Here is a 15796-nt window from a genome sequence, read left to right as displayed (position 1 = left end):
CTGTCTCCTTCTGAGTGCCAGCACGGCTCCAGCCATCTGTGTACTGCCCAGCTCTCCCAGGAAAAGTAGAAAGAAGTGTCAGAGGGAAAGAAGGGGGCATCTACAGATGATCAGGAAGACCAGCATGGCTGAACCCAGAGCCCAGAACCTCGAAGGGCTCCAGGACCATTGGTGCCTAGAGTCATGGTGTCTGATAGTTAGCTGGGACCACAGAACCATGTAACCCAACTGAGGCTTAAAAGGAACCCCCCCCCCATATACTCTGCCAGCCTCTGCTTGTGAAGATCTCTGGGAGAGGGGCCCCTACACACACAAGCACCCCAAACTACAGTCTTGAGAGGAGCTTAGAGGTCATTGAATCCGAGCTGGTGCCATCCCCACCCCCACCCAGAGCCAAGACCATTCAGCCAGAAGGGCCGAAGAGCCTCCTGGGCCAGAGGCAGGGACCTGTGGGGGCTCTGGGGAGAGAAAGACAGAAGTGACTGTGCCCTCAGGGGCCTTCCAGAGGATTCTTGGAAACAAAGCAGCTAATGCTAGAGGCCAGGCAAGGCCACACAAGCAGGATGGCACAGAATGAATCTGTATCTGTGGGACTGAGCTCAGCCGCCCCGCTGTCCCACCCCGCAGGAAGCTAACCTCCAGTTCCTCTGAGATGAGACTTGGAGCAGGGGCTCCCTTGCCTGGCATACATTCCTGGCCCTCCCCCAGGCTCACACCCTCCCATTCAACAGAGGGGGAAACTGAAGCCCAGAGAGGGAAAGGGGAGCCCTGGTCTCCTGCCTCCAGAGCTCTTGCCCAGAAAAAAAGTGTTTAGGCCCCCTTTGCCCAGGCTGGTATGAAGGAGGAGAGGGGAAGTCCGAAAGAGGCCGCATTCTCAGGGCTGGGGTACTAAGGGCAGAGGAGGGTAAACTCTGGTCTCTCATCTTCCTGGGGCAGGCCCTGGACTGGTGTCAGCTAAAGTAAAGAAATAGTTTGTAAAGAGGCCTGGAGCTCAGGAGCCATAGGCTGACTGGGGAGAAGGGTCCTCGGGTGGACAGAGTGGGCCCACTGTATAAAGCTATAGCCAGCCTCTGCCATAGGCACCCGTTACTGCTGGTCGACCCAGCCCAGCCCAGCCTGGCTGAACGCTAGGACAGAAGGGCGGCATTCACCCCTGCCACAGATGGCAAATACCGACTGATTGCTTCCTGGGTGCAGGGCCCCGGGCCAGCCGCGGAGTTTGGGAGGACAGCTCCTCTGCCCTCAGATGTCCCCAAAGATGGAGGACTGCTAAAGCTGGCAGCCAGAAATTGCTTTCCTCAGAATCTTCTGGTCTCCCCAGAGAGTGAGGATGGGAGCCCCTCAAGACAGGAGATGGGGTGAAGGCCCTCAAGCACCAGCCTGCTGACCCCCCTTTGGGCCTCCCCATCCTGTCATCTGGAGCCCAGGATGGCACCTCTCTCCCTCTTGTCCATGCTGTGGCCCAGCCCTGTTCATTTCACCTTGGCAACATCCCCACATCCACCCCCACCCTGCAGACCCTCAGCACTTTGGGCCTGGACCACGGCCATCGCCTGCTGGGGGCTCCTCCTGCCCCCTCCAATCCATGTGCCATTCTGCTGCCAATGTCACTTTCCTAAAGCCCAGGCCTGATCACAGCACTCCTATTTATTAACTCCAGAGGCTCTGTTGGGCCTTCAAAGTCCTTTATAACTCAGCCCTGGCTCCCGTTTCCCCCTTCTTGCTCCTTACTGCCCACCATGTTCTCCCTGATCCCGCGACCCTGGCCTCCTGCATCTCTGGTCTCTACGTCTTTGCACTGGCTGTGCTCCCTGCCTAGAAGGCCCTCCCTCCTTTCCTCAATCACTTAGAATCCTGCTTCCTTCACAACTTGGCTCCAGTCCCACCTTCTGGGCTAAGCACACAGGAAGCATGTTGGATTTTAGAAGCTGCCCTGGAACCAGGCCCTGGCCATGGACACACAAAGCCCAGGGGTGCACACAAAGTACACCATCCACTAATGACCAGCATTTGTTGCTAATAGTAAGCGTGGCCTGACAACCTTGAGGGCACCGTGAGGAAACCAGGTTCCTGGTTTGGTCTTCTTGCCTCAAACTTAAAACTGGAGTTCCAGGTAGCTCTCCTTAAAATGGCAGAGATGATGGGAACATAGAACAGGATGTCAAAGCTGGGAGGGAACTGAGACCACAGAATGCCAGGACTGAGAACCCAGAACCTAGAACATGGCATTTAGAGCTGGGAGGAATCTTAGAACCTAGACCCTAGAATCTCCTATTTGGAAGGAAGTTTGGAATATAGACTTGGAAAGACAAAGCTGGCAGGGACTTTAGAATATGGAATGTCAGAGCCAAGATAGACCTTAGAATATCAAATTCTGGGCCAAGAGGAAATCTAGACCTGAAAATAGAATTTCAGAGCTGGACTGGAGCTCAGAACCTAGAACTGAATGGAATGTTAGACATGAGAGGCCCTTAGAACACAGAACACAGAATATCAGAGCTAAGGAGCCGTAAAATATAGAACATCAGCCCGAGGTTGGGGCTTAGAACACAAAACATGGACGTTAGTGCTGGGAGGGGCCTTGGAACCCAAAACACAGACTGTCAGAGCTGGGAGGGTCTCTGGCCCACCCACTTGTTTGGAAACCTTGCAGTATGAAGGCCCCAACAGAGCCAGGAATTCTCCAAGGTCACCCAGGTGTCCAGTGGCCTTGAGGAGGCTCCAGCGTAGGCCTCCACCTCCCATTTGGCCTGCCCCTCTGGCCACATATGCTTCAGGGTGCTGCCAGCCCCCCACTCCTCTCCCCTTTCTCCTCAACACAAGCTCCATAGAGAAAGGGCCCATGAATGCCTCCACTGCCCAGTCAAGACCTCCTCAGCTCCGCAGCCTCCAGGAGAAAAGGGCCTTGTCTTGCCCACACATCGTCCTCCCCAGCTTTGGTCAATATAAAACAGTGCTAGGCATCTGATTGGCTTTTCCAATCTTTCTGGATCGGGGGGGGCATGCCATTCATTCTGGCTGTTTGCCCCAGTTTAAATCAGTCTGATTTTGCCCCATTCCCGAAGTCCCGACCATGAAATGCTGCTTCTGAACTCCCCCTCCCTTCCCCAGCCCAACAGAGCCAGCTTGCCTGCTGTGGGCCCCTGGGGGGCAGGGGGCTGCATTGGAATTGCTCACTCCATCTGCAGATTCAGCACCCAGCAAAGTCCTCCTCAGAGGGACAGACATGCTCCTGCCCAGGATTCTTCCTGTTTTTCACCCTTGAGGGGCTCAAAGGAGTGTTGCTTAGAGCCTCTCCCTAGCCTAGCGGCCCAGTAGCAGCATCCTCACCTGGCCACCCAGGACCTAAGGCTGCATTTTGTGCCATTCTCGGAGACCTCTTCCAGGAGTCCAGGCGCCTGTGGCCAGCCCCTCCTCAGTCAGTCTGGGCTGTTGGAGAGCTTTGGGAAAGGTGCCGAGGAAGGATGGTACCAGTGCCCTCAGGGTGGAGAGGGGAGGCAGGGAGAAACAAAGCCTTAGCAATGGGACAAACCCTTGCCTGCCCCTGCCCTTCTCACTGACTGGGGTCCCAAGACCCATACAAAGAGTGTACAAATGGGGAAACTGAGGCCCAGAGAGGAGGGCCAGTTCCGCAGCAGAGCCCAGATCGAAGCCAGATTCTCTGACTCCAGGGATGCTTCCTTCCTCTGCCGCCCCAACTGGCGCCCCCCAGCAGTGGCCTGGGCCCCATAAGCTCAGCTCTGAATCTTCCACCTCTCTCTAAATCCGACTCCCTCCCTGAGGCAGGCGTAGAGGTGGTGAGGACTGACACGTGAGCTGGCTTTGAGACCCCAGCCTCTCAGATCCCCAGCGGCTGCTCCCCTCGACTCTGGCCCAGCCTGGGCCTGCCTTTCGGGCCATTGTCCAAACCCTTCTGGGGCCTGATGAGAATGGACTTTAACAGGGACCCCACGGAGGAACAGAGGCCAGGAAGGGCCCGAGACACCAGATTCTGAGCTCCCCGGGGGTTTCCAAAAGCAGCCCTGTCTGGATCCCACTCCCCCCACCCCATTCAGGCTGAGGAATGTGGAAAGTATGGGCAGGGGCCCAGCAGGGGCAGACCCAAGGGACCTTATATAACGGGGCCCCCAGAATGCTTTGGGAGAGGATAGAGAGGCCAGGCAAAGAGAGCCGGGAAGCTGCCTGTTTGTTTGTTTGGCAGCTGCACATACCCAGCCCGGCAAGGAGACCCCAGGAGGCCGGAGCAGTATTCTCCCAGCTGCGGGGGGAGGCAGAGGATGGGGCCCCACGCCCCTCCAGACATCACTTTCGAAGGAATCTGCAGGACTGTTCCTTTGGCCAGGGCCAGAAACAATAATGCCAGAGGGGTTGCCGGAGACCAGCTGACAGTACTGTGGGAGGCAGGGGGGGGGGGCTGCTCGCCCTGTTTATTATCATTGCTCACGCTTCCCCCAGCCCATTCTGCCCAGGGCTGACCTCTCCCTTGGAAGAGGCCTGGTCTTTGTTCATCAGTGGACCCAGAGGGAGGGGCCCTTTGAAAGAGGCTCTGGGGAGCCTGGGATTTGTGCTAATGCATTCTGGTCCCTGGGTCTCAGTTTCTCCAGCTGTTGAAGGAATGGTCTCTGTGATCCCTTCCAGTTCTGACATTCTAAGTCCTCTATTCAATCGGATTCAGTTCAGTGAGCATTCATCAGGAGGCTGGTGCAGGCCAGGCTCAGTGCTAGGCACGAAGGCCCCTCCCGGCCCTGCCATTCCACAATCTATCCTGTCTGGTTCCTTCAGTTCTGGTGCTCTCCCCACCATGATCTGGGTCACTCAGCAAGCATTAATGAGGTGCCTGCCAGGCATGGGACACCAGCTCAGAGAAAAACCCAAACAGCCTCAGGAACTCCCAGTATGGGTCTGAGCCTGGGCCTGGCTCACAAGTAGACTGACTCCTCCAAGCCTCATTGTTCCTGTCTGTAAAATGGGGACAGTCTCCAAGGACCATGCCCACCCTGATAGTCTGGGATTTGGGCTCATTCTTGTTAAGATGCTGCCTTAAAAATAAATTCCAAGTTGGGAGGAGGGTTGAGTTGGGATTCTCAGGGTGAAAGCAGGCCTGGAGATCCCTCTGGGCCTCCCAGCCCAGCCCTTCTGCCCCTACCACAGACACGCTCTCTGCCTCAGAGCACAGAGCTCACTTTCCACCTGGAGCTCTCCTGGCTCTTGGGGCTTCCTGAGATCCTGAGCCTGCCCCGCCCCCCCCCCAACGTGGCTGCCAGCTTGTAGCACTCAGACTGGGCATTTGCAGCTCGCCTGAACAGGGCCTGATCTCAGTCACATTCAGTTCACATCTCATAGTCCCCTCCTCCACTAAATTCCCCAAACCCAAGAGTGATGGATGAGGGGGTCCAGGGAGCAGGGGAAGGAGTCCAAGACTGCGAGTCTGGACACCTGCTTTGAACCGGGGTTCAGCCTCCGGCTTTCTAGAGGATCCCTCCCTGGGCCTTAGACCAGGGGAGCCTCAAGGAATCAGTGACTCTATCATCCCTGACAAATGGGTCCCTGTTGCAAGAGCCCTGAACACACAGCCCTGCTGGGGCCGAGACCCATCTTCCTCACTAAATGAACACAGTCCCACTTGCTGGTAAAAATAAGGATGGAGGACTGAAGGTGGAACCTTGGCGCCCTCTGCTGTCTGCCCTCAGAGCTGCAGCACATGGCTAGCAAGGTGTATCCATCTATCCATCCATCCATCCATCCATCCAACCATACTTCCTTCCATCCATCCATACTTCCTTCCATCCTTCCATTCATCCACTCATCCATGCGTCCATCCATTTATCCATCCATCCATCCATCCTTCCTTCCTTCCATCCACCCACTCATCCATCCACCCGCTCACCTCTCTACCCCTCCATCCATCCATTCATCCACTCATCCATCCATCCACCCACTCACCTCTCTGCCCCTCCATCCATCCATCCATCCATCCACCCATCCATCCATCCATCCATCTATACTTCCTTCCATCCTTCCATTCATCTACTCATCCATGCATCCATCCATTTATCCATCCATCCATCCATCCATCCATCCATCCATCCATCCATCTTTCCTTCCATCCACCCACCCATCCACCCACCTCTCTACCCCTCCATCCATCCATCCATCCATCCATCCATCCATCCATCCATCCATCCATTCATCCATCCATCTATCCTTCCATCCATCCATCCACCCACCCATCCATCCACCCGCCCATCTCTCTACCCATCCATCCATCCATTCATCCACTCATCCATCCATCCACCCACTCACCTCTCTGCCCCTCCATCCATCCATCCATCCACCCATCCATCCATCCATCCATCCATCCATCCATCCATCCATCCATCCATCCATCCATTCATTTATCCATCCATCTATCTTTCCATCCATCCATCCACCCATCCATCCATCCTTCCATCCATCTACCTATATTGCCTTCCATCCATCCATCCATCCATCCACCCATCTATCCATCCACCTACCCATCCATCTCTCCATCCATCCAATCACTAAGGACCTCCTTGGATACCTGTTTCTGTGTTCAGAACTGGGGGGGAAGGGGAAGGGGGTAACAAAGAGCAAGCGGCCCCTATGTGTCCCTGACCCACTGGAGCTCCCAGAGGTAAAGCCCCAGGAGAGAGCACTAGTCCGGGGGCTGGGAGAGCAGAGTCAGCCTGTAATTAATTCGTTGTTCAAAAGCAGGTGGTCCTCTCTGGGGCTCAGTTTCACCCCGTAACAAATGGGAGGAGGGGGTAGCCTTCTCGAAACAGAGCTCATGGGGCATAAAGCAGAGACAGCTCTACCTCATGACTCCATTTCCCCAGAATGTCTGGCCCCGGCTGCTGGAGCTTGTTTTAACTCACCCCCTCCACCCTGGACCCCCAACCTGAAATCCTTGGAGTCAAGCCCTTTCTTTCTCCAGTCACTCACCCTCTAGTGGGAATCATTTTGTCCCTTCCTCTAGAAATCAGTCTCTGGAATGGGGGAAGGGGGGATAGGTTTGGGGTGCTCCTTAGAGGGGCAGGCCTTGGGTGCAGGGCTCTGGCACAGCAGGAGAGTGGGGAGTAATCATCCAGCCTCCCCATTTCATGTTGGGTCAGGCCCCACAAGGACATAGGAGGCATGTGGGGGTGAGATGCTCCCCCAACCTACCACACCAGGTCTGAATGTGTTTCCCAGTCCAGCAGCTTCTTCTCCTGTTCTGTTCCTTGCAATGGGCAGAGGGTGGCCACAGTATTGGCCCAAAGGGAGAAGGAGAACTCCCCTGGCGACCTCACGGGCTATGGCCACCCTCTCCAGCCCCTTCTCTTCTGCTGGCATCTCCCTGCCCATGTCTAGCGTGCCTTCCCTCCCTGCAGGGCCTGCTGCAGAGGGTGCTGCTCATGGCCTCCAGGCCTCCTCTCAACTGCTAGCATTTCTAAGGACTCTTCTACCTCTCTCATTTGACTTTTAAAATCCTTCTTGAGCTCTTCTAAGAAGGCTTTCTGGGCTTCAGACCAGTTCACATTCCCTTTTGATGTTGCAGATGTGGGTTTGTTGACAATGTTGTCCTCTTCAGAATTTCTGTCTTGATCTTCACTCTTCTCATAATATGAATCTGTGGTAATTTTCTTTTTACTCATGGTGTTTCTTTATTCCCTGGCCTTTAAAGAGATTGAGCTCTCCTGCTGGGGATCAGAGGGCACTGACCCAAGCTTCTTGTGTTGGGAGCCTAGGTCTTAGTCACCGGCTTTGTGTGTTGGGGCCTCTTATGTTGGCAACTGGAGGCTGTAGGTTTCTGGCAGCTTACCTCATGTTGGGCTGGAATCAGCAAGGCTGGAACTTTCAGGCAATTCTAGGTTGCCTGCTTTTCCTTTCCTTTAGCTTTCTTCAGCTCTTTTTAGATGGGTGCTGCAGGGTCCCTTTAGTTCTATCTCCCTTATTTTTGCTGATGTACTGGGAGACCTGTTTGCTGGGCTGTTGTACTGCTGCTCTTTCTTCTAGTTCAGCTGTTTCAGGGTTTTTTTTTCTGGGTTTTCAGAGGTTGATAGGGGAGAGTGAGAGAGGCTACCTTTTCACTTCACCATCTTGGCTCCCGGAAGCTAGCATTTCTAAGACATGATGCATTTTACTGAGCTCCTCAATCACTCCAACAGTCCTGCTTTTTGACCTTCATTTGACAGATGAGGAAACCGAGGCAGAGGGGAGTGAAAGTGATTTGCTCCCAGTGGGGGCCCATCTGAGGCAGGATTCAAAGACAGGTATCCCTGACCCGGGTCGGGTCCTCAACTTGCTGGGCTAGATATCCAGGGACCTAGGGGCCACCCCACTGCTGCCCATGACTGAGCCAGCCTGGGCCCTGCTGGCAGAGCCTTGGCACCCCTAGCATAGGCTCAGCCCCCTGGGATGGGCTGGAAGAGAATGCTGGAAAAGGAGAGCCCAGGAAGAGGTCTTCAGCCTTTGATCTGTGCCACCCTGGGCCACTGCGATAAATGGTCTCTTTGGGGTTTGCCTCCTCACCTCCAGGCTCTGCTAGGGCGATGGCTCTCAAGCCCTGCTCTGCACATGCCGCTTCCTGGTGCTAGTAGCTCCAGTGACTCCCTGTTCTTGGATCAAATACTAACCCCAGGCATGGCCCCGGCCTCCCTTCCTTCTCCTCCTCCCCACATTGGGATTCAGCCAAACTGACTGTCTGTCAGATGCTGTTTCTCCCCTCCAAGCCTTTGCATGGGCAGTCCCTCATGCCTGGCATGCACTCCCTCCTTGCCTCTGCTTCGATGAATGCCACATTTCCTTTAAAACCCTGCTCGAGCACTGCCTTTCCCTGATAGCCTTTGTGGGCTGATGCCCGCACCACCCAACTGCCTCATATTCATTCTGGGTCTATTTAGGGGTGTACATGGTGCTTCCCCAGAGCAGGGAGGCTTCCCGAGGCCAGGGTTGTTTTGTTTCTGTCTCAGTGGCTAACACAGAGTAGCTATTTGCTTAATAAATGCTTGTTGATTGAATGAGTGAGTGACTGATGCCAAGATAAGACCAAGTCCAAACTCCTCACTCTGTCATTGGGAACCGTTCCTCTCTGCCTCCCTTCCGTTTGTGTGCTCTGTCTCCCAGCCAGATGGCCCTACAAGCTGTCTCCTGCACTGAAGATCTCCCACCTCCACGTCTTTGCACAGGCTGGCCCACAGGCCTGGAATGCTGCTCCCACTCTGCTCCATCTCTCCTCCTCTCTAACTTCCTGGGCAGCTCTGCTCCACTCAGGGCTGCCTCCCTGTTCTCTCCCGGGTATTCCTCCCTTTACTTTGCATCTCCTTGCCTTCCTGTTCTCCGTCCTCTGGTGGGGCTGGGACTGTTTTCTGTCTGTGCAATCCCAGACCCAGTCTGGGGCCTTGCACACAGTAGGCCCTTAGTAAATGCTGTTAGATCTGTCAGCCCGGGTGGGGTCTGGGAGAGTTCTCAGGGCTGTCCTTGGGCTCCCTGGGTCAGCTGCAGATGCTTCTTCTGGGCCTGAGCCACTCAGGTTGCCCCATGGCCAACCCCAAGCATCCTTTCCCACAAGAGCCTTCCCATCCGCGAGAGGGCATGGGCCTGGCTGCCCAGCCTTTCCCCAGGGCCTCCAGGACCCTCCAGGCCAGCCAGCAATAACAGCTGGGGGGAGGGGTGCTCAGAAACTCTGCTCCCCCAGGTGGCCGCCCTTGTCTCCTCAGCTGCATCTCCAACAGGGCTCTGTCCTCCTCCTCCCAAAGACCTCTGCTCTGTCTCCATGGAGGCCTCCTCCCCTTCTCTTCCCACTGCCCTGAGGGTTTCTGGGGCCCTCAGGCTAAGCCACAGCTGTTTGCAGGACCACCTTCCACCTTCCCAGGCACATTTGTCCATCTGTCCAGCTTCCCACCCCTCTTCCCCTTGCTGGGGCCTCTTGGGAGGCCTGGGACTGTCTTCTTCCCTTCTCCTCAGGGCCAAAGCAGGATGGGCAGGAGGGGAGAGAGAGGGGATGAAGGAAACACCAGGCAGTGTCTGAGTTCCTGAGCTCTGCCCATCACTGGCAGCCGGGCACAACAGCCCCAGCTACGGGTGGGGCCTCCAGGAATGAGGGGAGATTAGCTTCAGCTGAACGACCTGGCCTGAAGCTGGGAGGGTCACTGGCCGACCTCAGGAGCCCTGTGCATGTTGTCACACAAGGAATGCTTGGTTTGGTGAGGACAGAGCACAGCCTGTCTTCTCTGCATGACTTAATTCTGTTAAGTAATCTTGGGCAAGTTACTTGCTGGCTTAGGGCCTCAGTCGTTCCACTTGGGAAATAAGTGATCTCCCTCCCAAGTCTGGGGCACCGTGATTCAGGGTCCTTGCTCAATGCATAGACACTGCTTTCTAGCCTCTCACCTGCCACCCTCAGACAAGGGCATCATCCCCTGCCCCCAGGACAGTGAGACATCAGAAGGTCTGAAGCTTGGGAGGTGTCCTGGGGGGCTCACGGCTCACCCCTCCTATCTTGGCTAAGGACACAGAAGCCTCCACATTCTCTATGCCCTGGCTCCCAGAAGCCTCCCTCCTTGGCCTCACCCCACTGAGTCCCTTCTCTGCAGCCTGGCACCCTCCAGTGATACTCTGCTCTTCTGAGGCCAGAGCTCCTGAGAGACAAGTCAGGTCTGACACAGGGCTCTGCTCCCATGCCCCGGCCCCCACTTATTATTCTCAGGTCCCCTATGCTCGGCCACTTCCAATCTGAAGTCCAAGTCTCAGAGCCCAGGATCTAAAGATTTCTAGGTTCCTCTCCACCCCCTCCTGTCTCTCCCTGACTGCCTGAGCTGGTCCTGCCACCTTGGGAAACGGGGATAAAGGGCGCCAGATCAGAGTTCAGGTCGACAGGCTTTGCTCTGTGACCAGCCTCTTTTGTCCCAGGGACCACAGACCCCACGACATTCTCTGGAGCGTCCTCACTCAGGGACTGTCTTGTCCCTGAGGGCTGCTCAGTGACTTCCCATCCTCTCAGCCAGTGGCCCGGCCCACCCTGCCCCTTGTCACCCCCTGACACAGGGATAGAGGGAGGAAGGGAGGAAAGTAGAATGGTGCTCCATCACCCCCAGGGCCTTTCTTTTTCCAGCCCCACATAACTCTTTGGGGAAAGGGGAACACCTACTATGTACCACGTATTATGCTAAGCGCTTTACACACTTTGATCTCATTTGAACCTCACAACAACTCTGAGAGTGCGGTGCTGTTACTGTTCTCATTTTTTACAGATGAGGAAACTGAGGCAGACACCCAGGATCTCACAGCTAGGAAGTGTCTGGGGTCAGATTTGAACTCAGGTCATCCTGACTCTGGGCTCAGCCCTCTACCCAGCGCAGGGGACCTGTTTCAGTCTCCTACTCTGCTCACACTCCTGGTGGAAGCCTCCTTTTGTCTGGGCCTCGGTTTCCTCCTCTGGATGAGGAGGTCTCTACCTCCGTTCATTCTCTTACAGCCTTGGGGTCTCACCCCTGCTTTCTCGGGGCACTCCTTAGGGGTTACACTATAAGAAGGGACTTGTCTCGAGGCTCTACGCATCCACAGAGGGCCCCGGGAGCAGGGCAGATTGTTTTTACTCCCTTGCTAGTCTCCCCTCCTCAGCTAGTCTGGAAACTCCCCCAGCCCACGGATGGGCGACCTGCTCTCCCCTTACCCCAGAGGGTCTGCCCTTCCTGGGCTCCCTGCGCAGCCCAGGAGAGCCCAGGGCTGGGCACCCAGGAGGGAGGCTCAGAACCCTGGACAGACTCTGGAATGGCCTCACTCCCCTCCCTGTCTGAGCCAGATTGGGGGGGGGCTGGGGAGGGGGGACACCGAGGTAGCCCCGAAGCATTCACTCCTCCAGAAACGGTATTTCTTTCAATTTTATTCAGTTGTTTCAAAGCTCTGTAGTCGGAAAGCGCCTTCTCGCCTGCGCCGGGCCCACGCCGCGCCCACCGCGCCCACCACGGGTCCCGCCTGCCCGCCGCTAGTTGCAATAGGTCTCCAGCTGGTAGAGGGAGCAGATACTGTTGCAGCACTGCTCGACGATGCCACGTTTCTGCAGCTGGTACTCGGGGGGGAAGGGCAGCTCTTCCCCTCCGGCCTCACCCACTGGCAGGGGAGAAGGGGCCAGGGTGAGCAGGGGCCGGCCACACGGCTCCTCCCAGCAGCCCCGCAAGCACCGTTGTCCCCATTCCACAGAAGAAAGGGAGGCTCAGGGAGCGGTAACTGGCTCGGGCCACAGGGCTGAGCAGTGTGGGAGATGGGATTCATGGAGGCAGGGGGGGACAGAGGGACAGTGAACTCCCCCCCCCATGTCTTCTGGGCTTGTTCTGACAACAGAGGAGTGACCCTGGGGGAGGGATGCCTGCAAGGAGAGAACAGGAAATCTGGGGGCATTTAAGCAAGATTTCTATAAAGGGGATGGGTGGGGAGTCAGGTGACCTGGCATCCCGCTGTGTCTCCAGAAACTTCATTAGGCAACTTTGGGAGAGCTTCCCCCTCTGTCATCCCTACAAAGAGCTAATTAATGAGATCCTTGGGGTGGGGGGGATGCCTTAAAGTGAGGTGTGACTCTACATCCCTGGAATATGTCTGTCTCCTGAGCCTTTTAAGGGGGCTCCTGGGCCTGGGAGGACAAAGATGGGGACAGGAACCTGGGACTGGGGGGTGTGGGGGCCGGCAGGAGAGCTCCCTCCAAAGTGCAGACGTGGCACATGACTGTGATCGGCACCCCAGTGTTCTGCCTCATACCTGGATGCCCCTAGGACTTCAAGGGCTGAGGGACAGGCACAGGTCGGGGATGAGGGTCAGAATACTCACGCAGTGGCTGCTCCGCGTCCCGGCGTGCTTTGGGGGTGTAGAAGAAGCCCCTCTCCCCACACACCAGGTACAAGGCCTCCACCAGGTGGGAGCCACATAGGTGCTGGTTGACGAGGGCTTCACTGGCCGGTGGGCTGGACAATGCCAGCAGGACCGTCAGGGACAGGGCAGCCAACCAGGGAGCCATAGCCAAGCCCTAGCGGGTAGAGGGGAGGGCTGAGGGGGCAGAGAGAGGCAGCCTCACCGACCCTGTCTCCCTGGCCTTCCACACAAAGATCTTGTTGAATTAGACCCACAGAAAAGAAGAGGCCTCCTCATTCTACGTGGGAGGACACTGATGTGGAGAGGAGGGGGGCAGCCCTTGTCTGAAGTCACAGTGGGATCGGGCTGTGGGACAGAGAGGGCAGCCTGGCTTCTGTGAGTGTGGAAAGAGGCCCCTCCCTTCACTACCAGAGGCTTCCTCTCTCAGGGAGCCGAGAAGCATCTTGCTGTGTGACCCTGGGCAATGCCTCACGTCGCTGGGCCTCAGGCCTTCAGTGAGAGACATGAGGCTTGGCCTTAGAGGTCACCAAGTCCCTTCTAACACCGTTGGAAGGCAAGAGAGACGTTTTCTCCCCTGCTTCAGGAGATGAGAGGAGGCCCTGGATGGGCCTGAGGTTGGAAGGGCCTGGGACTTGCCAGAGGAGAGGCCTCTGCCTCCTCCCCCAGTCCCTAGCCGGGTCTGTGTGGCTTAGGAAGCAGAGAGAAGACAAAGGGTAGGACCTGGCTGCTAATGCTGGTTTCTGCTCTCTCTGCCCACCGCCCCCAGCCACTCAGAATGCCTGGCCTCATGGCTCTGTGGCTCCCAGCAGACTTACTCAGAGGAGAGACAGGAGAGAAGGAAGCGGTTGGAGTGTTGTGTCCGAGGCCGCTGCCTGACCCTGACGCTGACAGCTTTTAAACAGTGCTCAGTGCCCCTGTCCAAAGCAGGGCTGGCCGCTGACTCTCCTCCTCTGGCCGGGCCAGCGCCCCGGCTTCTGCTAACTGGGCTCATTAGGGCTCCGGAGTGGGGAGGCTGGGGGGGGGGGTCACCAGATGGTGCGAGGCCCAGTTTGGTGTTTCCAGATCATTTCCCAGCTCTCACCAATAACAGCCACTGTACCTGGCTTAGCAGGGACCCCGAGAAGCAGGTGAAGTGGCTGCTAATGAGCAGGGCTAATGAGGGGCTGGTGAGCAGCATGTGATGGATGAGCTGTCCCTCCTGACAACGCTCAATGGAGCCCTAAAATTAGGACTGCACATGCCTCCCCCGTGCCCCTCGCCCCCCCCCGCTTCCCTGAAGGTGTTGCTGACATGGGGTGAGGAGTCAGTGAGCCAAGGCACAAGGGGGGGAGTGGGGGCTGTAACCTAGAACTCAGGGGCCGTCGCGTTTCGGAGGGGCTTCATCATCTGTCGGAGGAAAGCAGGGCCCAGAGAGAGAGGAGTGTCATGCCCAGCCTCCTGCAGGGGTCAGAGTCTGACCTTATTGCTTCTGATACCTTTAGAGGAGGGTGTTATGGGGGTGCCCTGGGCCCCCTTCAGCACCTCCTGAGGGCCCCAACTCTCTCATTCTTGTTGGTAAACTCCTGGGTGCAATGGGAGGAGGAGCCACGGGGCAGCCCCAGACAATCCTGTTCCCTCCCCCCTCAGGAAATGCCCCCCAAGCCCTGACAGCGCTATCCAGGGCATGGCTCCTCAGGACTGCAGGGTGATGTCCGTTCTGCAGCTGCCCTGGGACTCCTGAGCAGGAGAGCAGACCCCTCATGGAAACGGGGAGACCAGGACCCCACTCTCTCCCCTCCTTGACCTAAGGATGGGCTCAAAGCCGGAGCTGCAGCCCCCTGTCAAGCCCCCTTCCCGCCTACCTGTCTGCCTCCAGGGCCTGGGCACCTCTGGCCCTCTCTGAGCCCTCCCAGAGGCTCCTCTCAAGTCAGAGAAGTGGGACCAGTGAGAGATGAAAGGGAGGTGGGATAAAGGATGGGCGCTAGGGACAGGGGAGGCAGACCTTGGTTCTGCTGTCATCGCCACAACAAAGATGATGACAGCGCGCGCTTATACGGCTCTTTGCGTATGCCCTCTCGTTCCGCGCTCTCAGTAAGCCCGGGAGGTATGTGCAAAGACTGCCCCCATTTTACACAGAAGCAGACTGAGGCCGGCCCCCTGTCAAGGACTTTCTCCCTGTCCACCTTCTGCAGGAAGTCTGGCCGACCCTGGAGCCGCTCTCGGCGGCTGCCTCCGACTCGCACGGAGCTGCTGTAGATGGGGAGGGACTAGGAATTTTGCCTTGCTTTGTGTTCCCAGGGCTTGGCAGAGTGCCTGGCACACGGTAGGCGTGTAATGACTGCTAAGTGGTTCAGAGAGGCTCAGGGCTACAAAGCTGGCATGTGTCTGAGGCAGGATTCAAACTCAGGTCTTCCCGACCCCAGAGCCCACCAGTCTATCCACTAGGTCATCAGCCCAGGGCCACTCATCTTAACTAGGCTAGAATCCCCATTGGGCCACTTACTGGCCACGTCTAAGCCTCAGTTTCCCCATCTGAAAAATGAATGGGTGGGCCCACGTGATTTCTAAGTCTCCTTTCAGTTCTGAACTGTGCACTCCTAATGGACAGGGTTGCCTTGGAAGGTAGAAAGCTCCCTTTTGTTGGAGGGATTCTAGCCAGACCTCTCACACAGAAGGGCCTGCCTAGAAAGGACCTGGAAGCCTGTAATTCTATGACTGTCCACTGGAGGGCGAGGTGGGCCAGGAAGAGATGTTTGGTGCTGGGCAAAGCTGGACAGAAGCCATCCTCAAGGGGCTGGCCATCGGGCCATGGGAAGATTCTCAGTCTGTCCTCGTCCTTCTCCCCTTGTTCTCTCGTGCTCCGAAAGAGAGCCCAAGGCCGAGGAGTCATCCCTCCAGGACACCGTTCTAGGTCGGGGCAGGCTGGTGCGTGCAGGGGCTGAGAGTATCGGGG

At 56.7% G+C, this 15796-nt stretch overlaps 1 protein-coding gene across 1 annotated transcript; it reads right to left on the bottom strand.

Annotated features, from left to right (window-relative positions):
• Positions 1–11868: 11868 nt before the first annotated feature.
• INS (insulin) lies at positions 11869–15781 on the bottom strand. Its single transcript, XM_020970881.2, has 3 exons — positions 13680–15781; positions 12823–13018; positions 11869–12111 (listed from the first exon to the last, which is right to left on the bottom strand). The coding sequence occupies exons 2-3, from the start codon at positions 13007–13009 to the stop codon at positions 11987–11989; spliced, it is 312 nt and encodes a 103-aa protein (XP_020826540.1). The 5' UTR covers positions 13010–13018; positions 13680–15781; the 3' UTR covers positions 11869–11986.
• Between the last annotated feature and the right edge of the window lie 15 nt (positions 15782–15796).

This window comes from Phascolarctos cinereus, unplaced genomic scaffold (assembly GCF_003287225.1).
Source record: "Phascolarctos cinereus isolate Bilbo 61053 unplaced genomic scaffold, phaCin_HiC Scaffold_9;HRSCAF=440, whole genome shotgun sequence".
NCBI classification, from domain to species: domain Eukaryota; kingdom Metazoa; phylum Chordata; class Mammalia; order Diprotodontia; family Phascolarctidae; genus Phascolarctos; species Phascolarctos cinereus.
The sequence above is the reverse complement of the archived record's forward strand: the minus strand, read 5'-3'. Positions and strand labels throughout refer to the sequence as shown.

Coding starts and splice junctions, on each gene's coding strand:
- INS (XM_020970881.2), bottom strand. CDS start 13,009: ATGGCTCCCTGGTTGGCTGCCCTGTCCCTGACGGTCCTGCTGGCATTG. Junction 12,112..12,822: donor GGACGCGGAGCAGCCACTGC/GTGAGTATTCTG, acceptor CTCCCCTGCCAG/TGGGTGAGGCCGGAGGGGAA.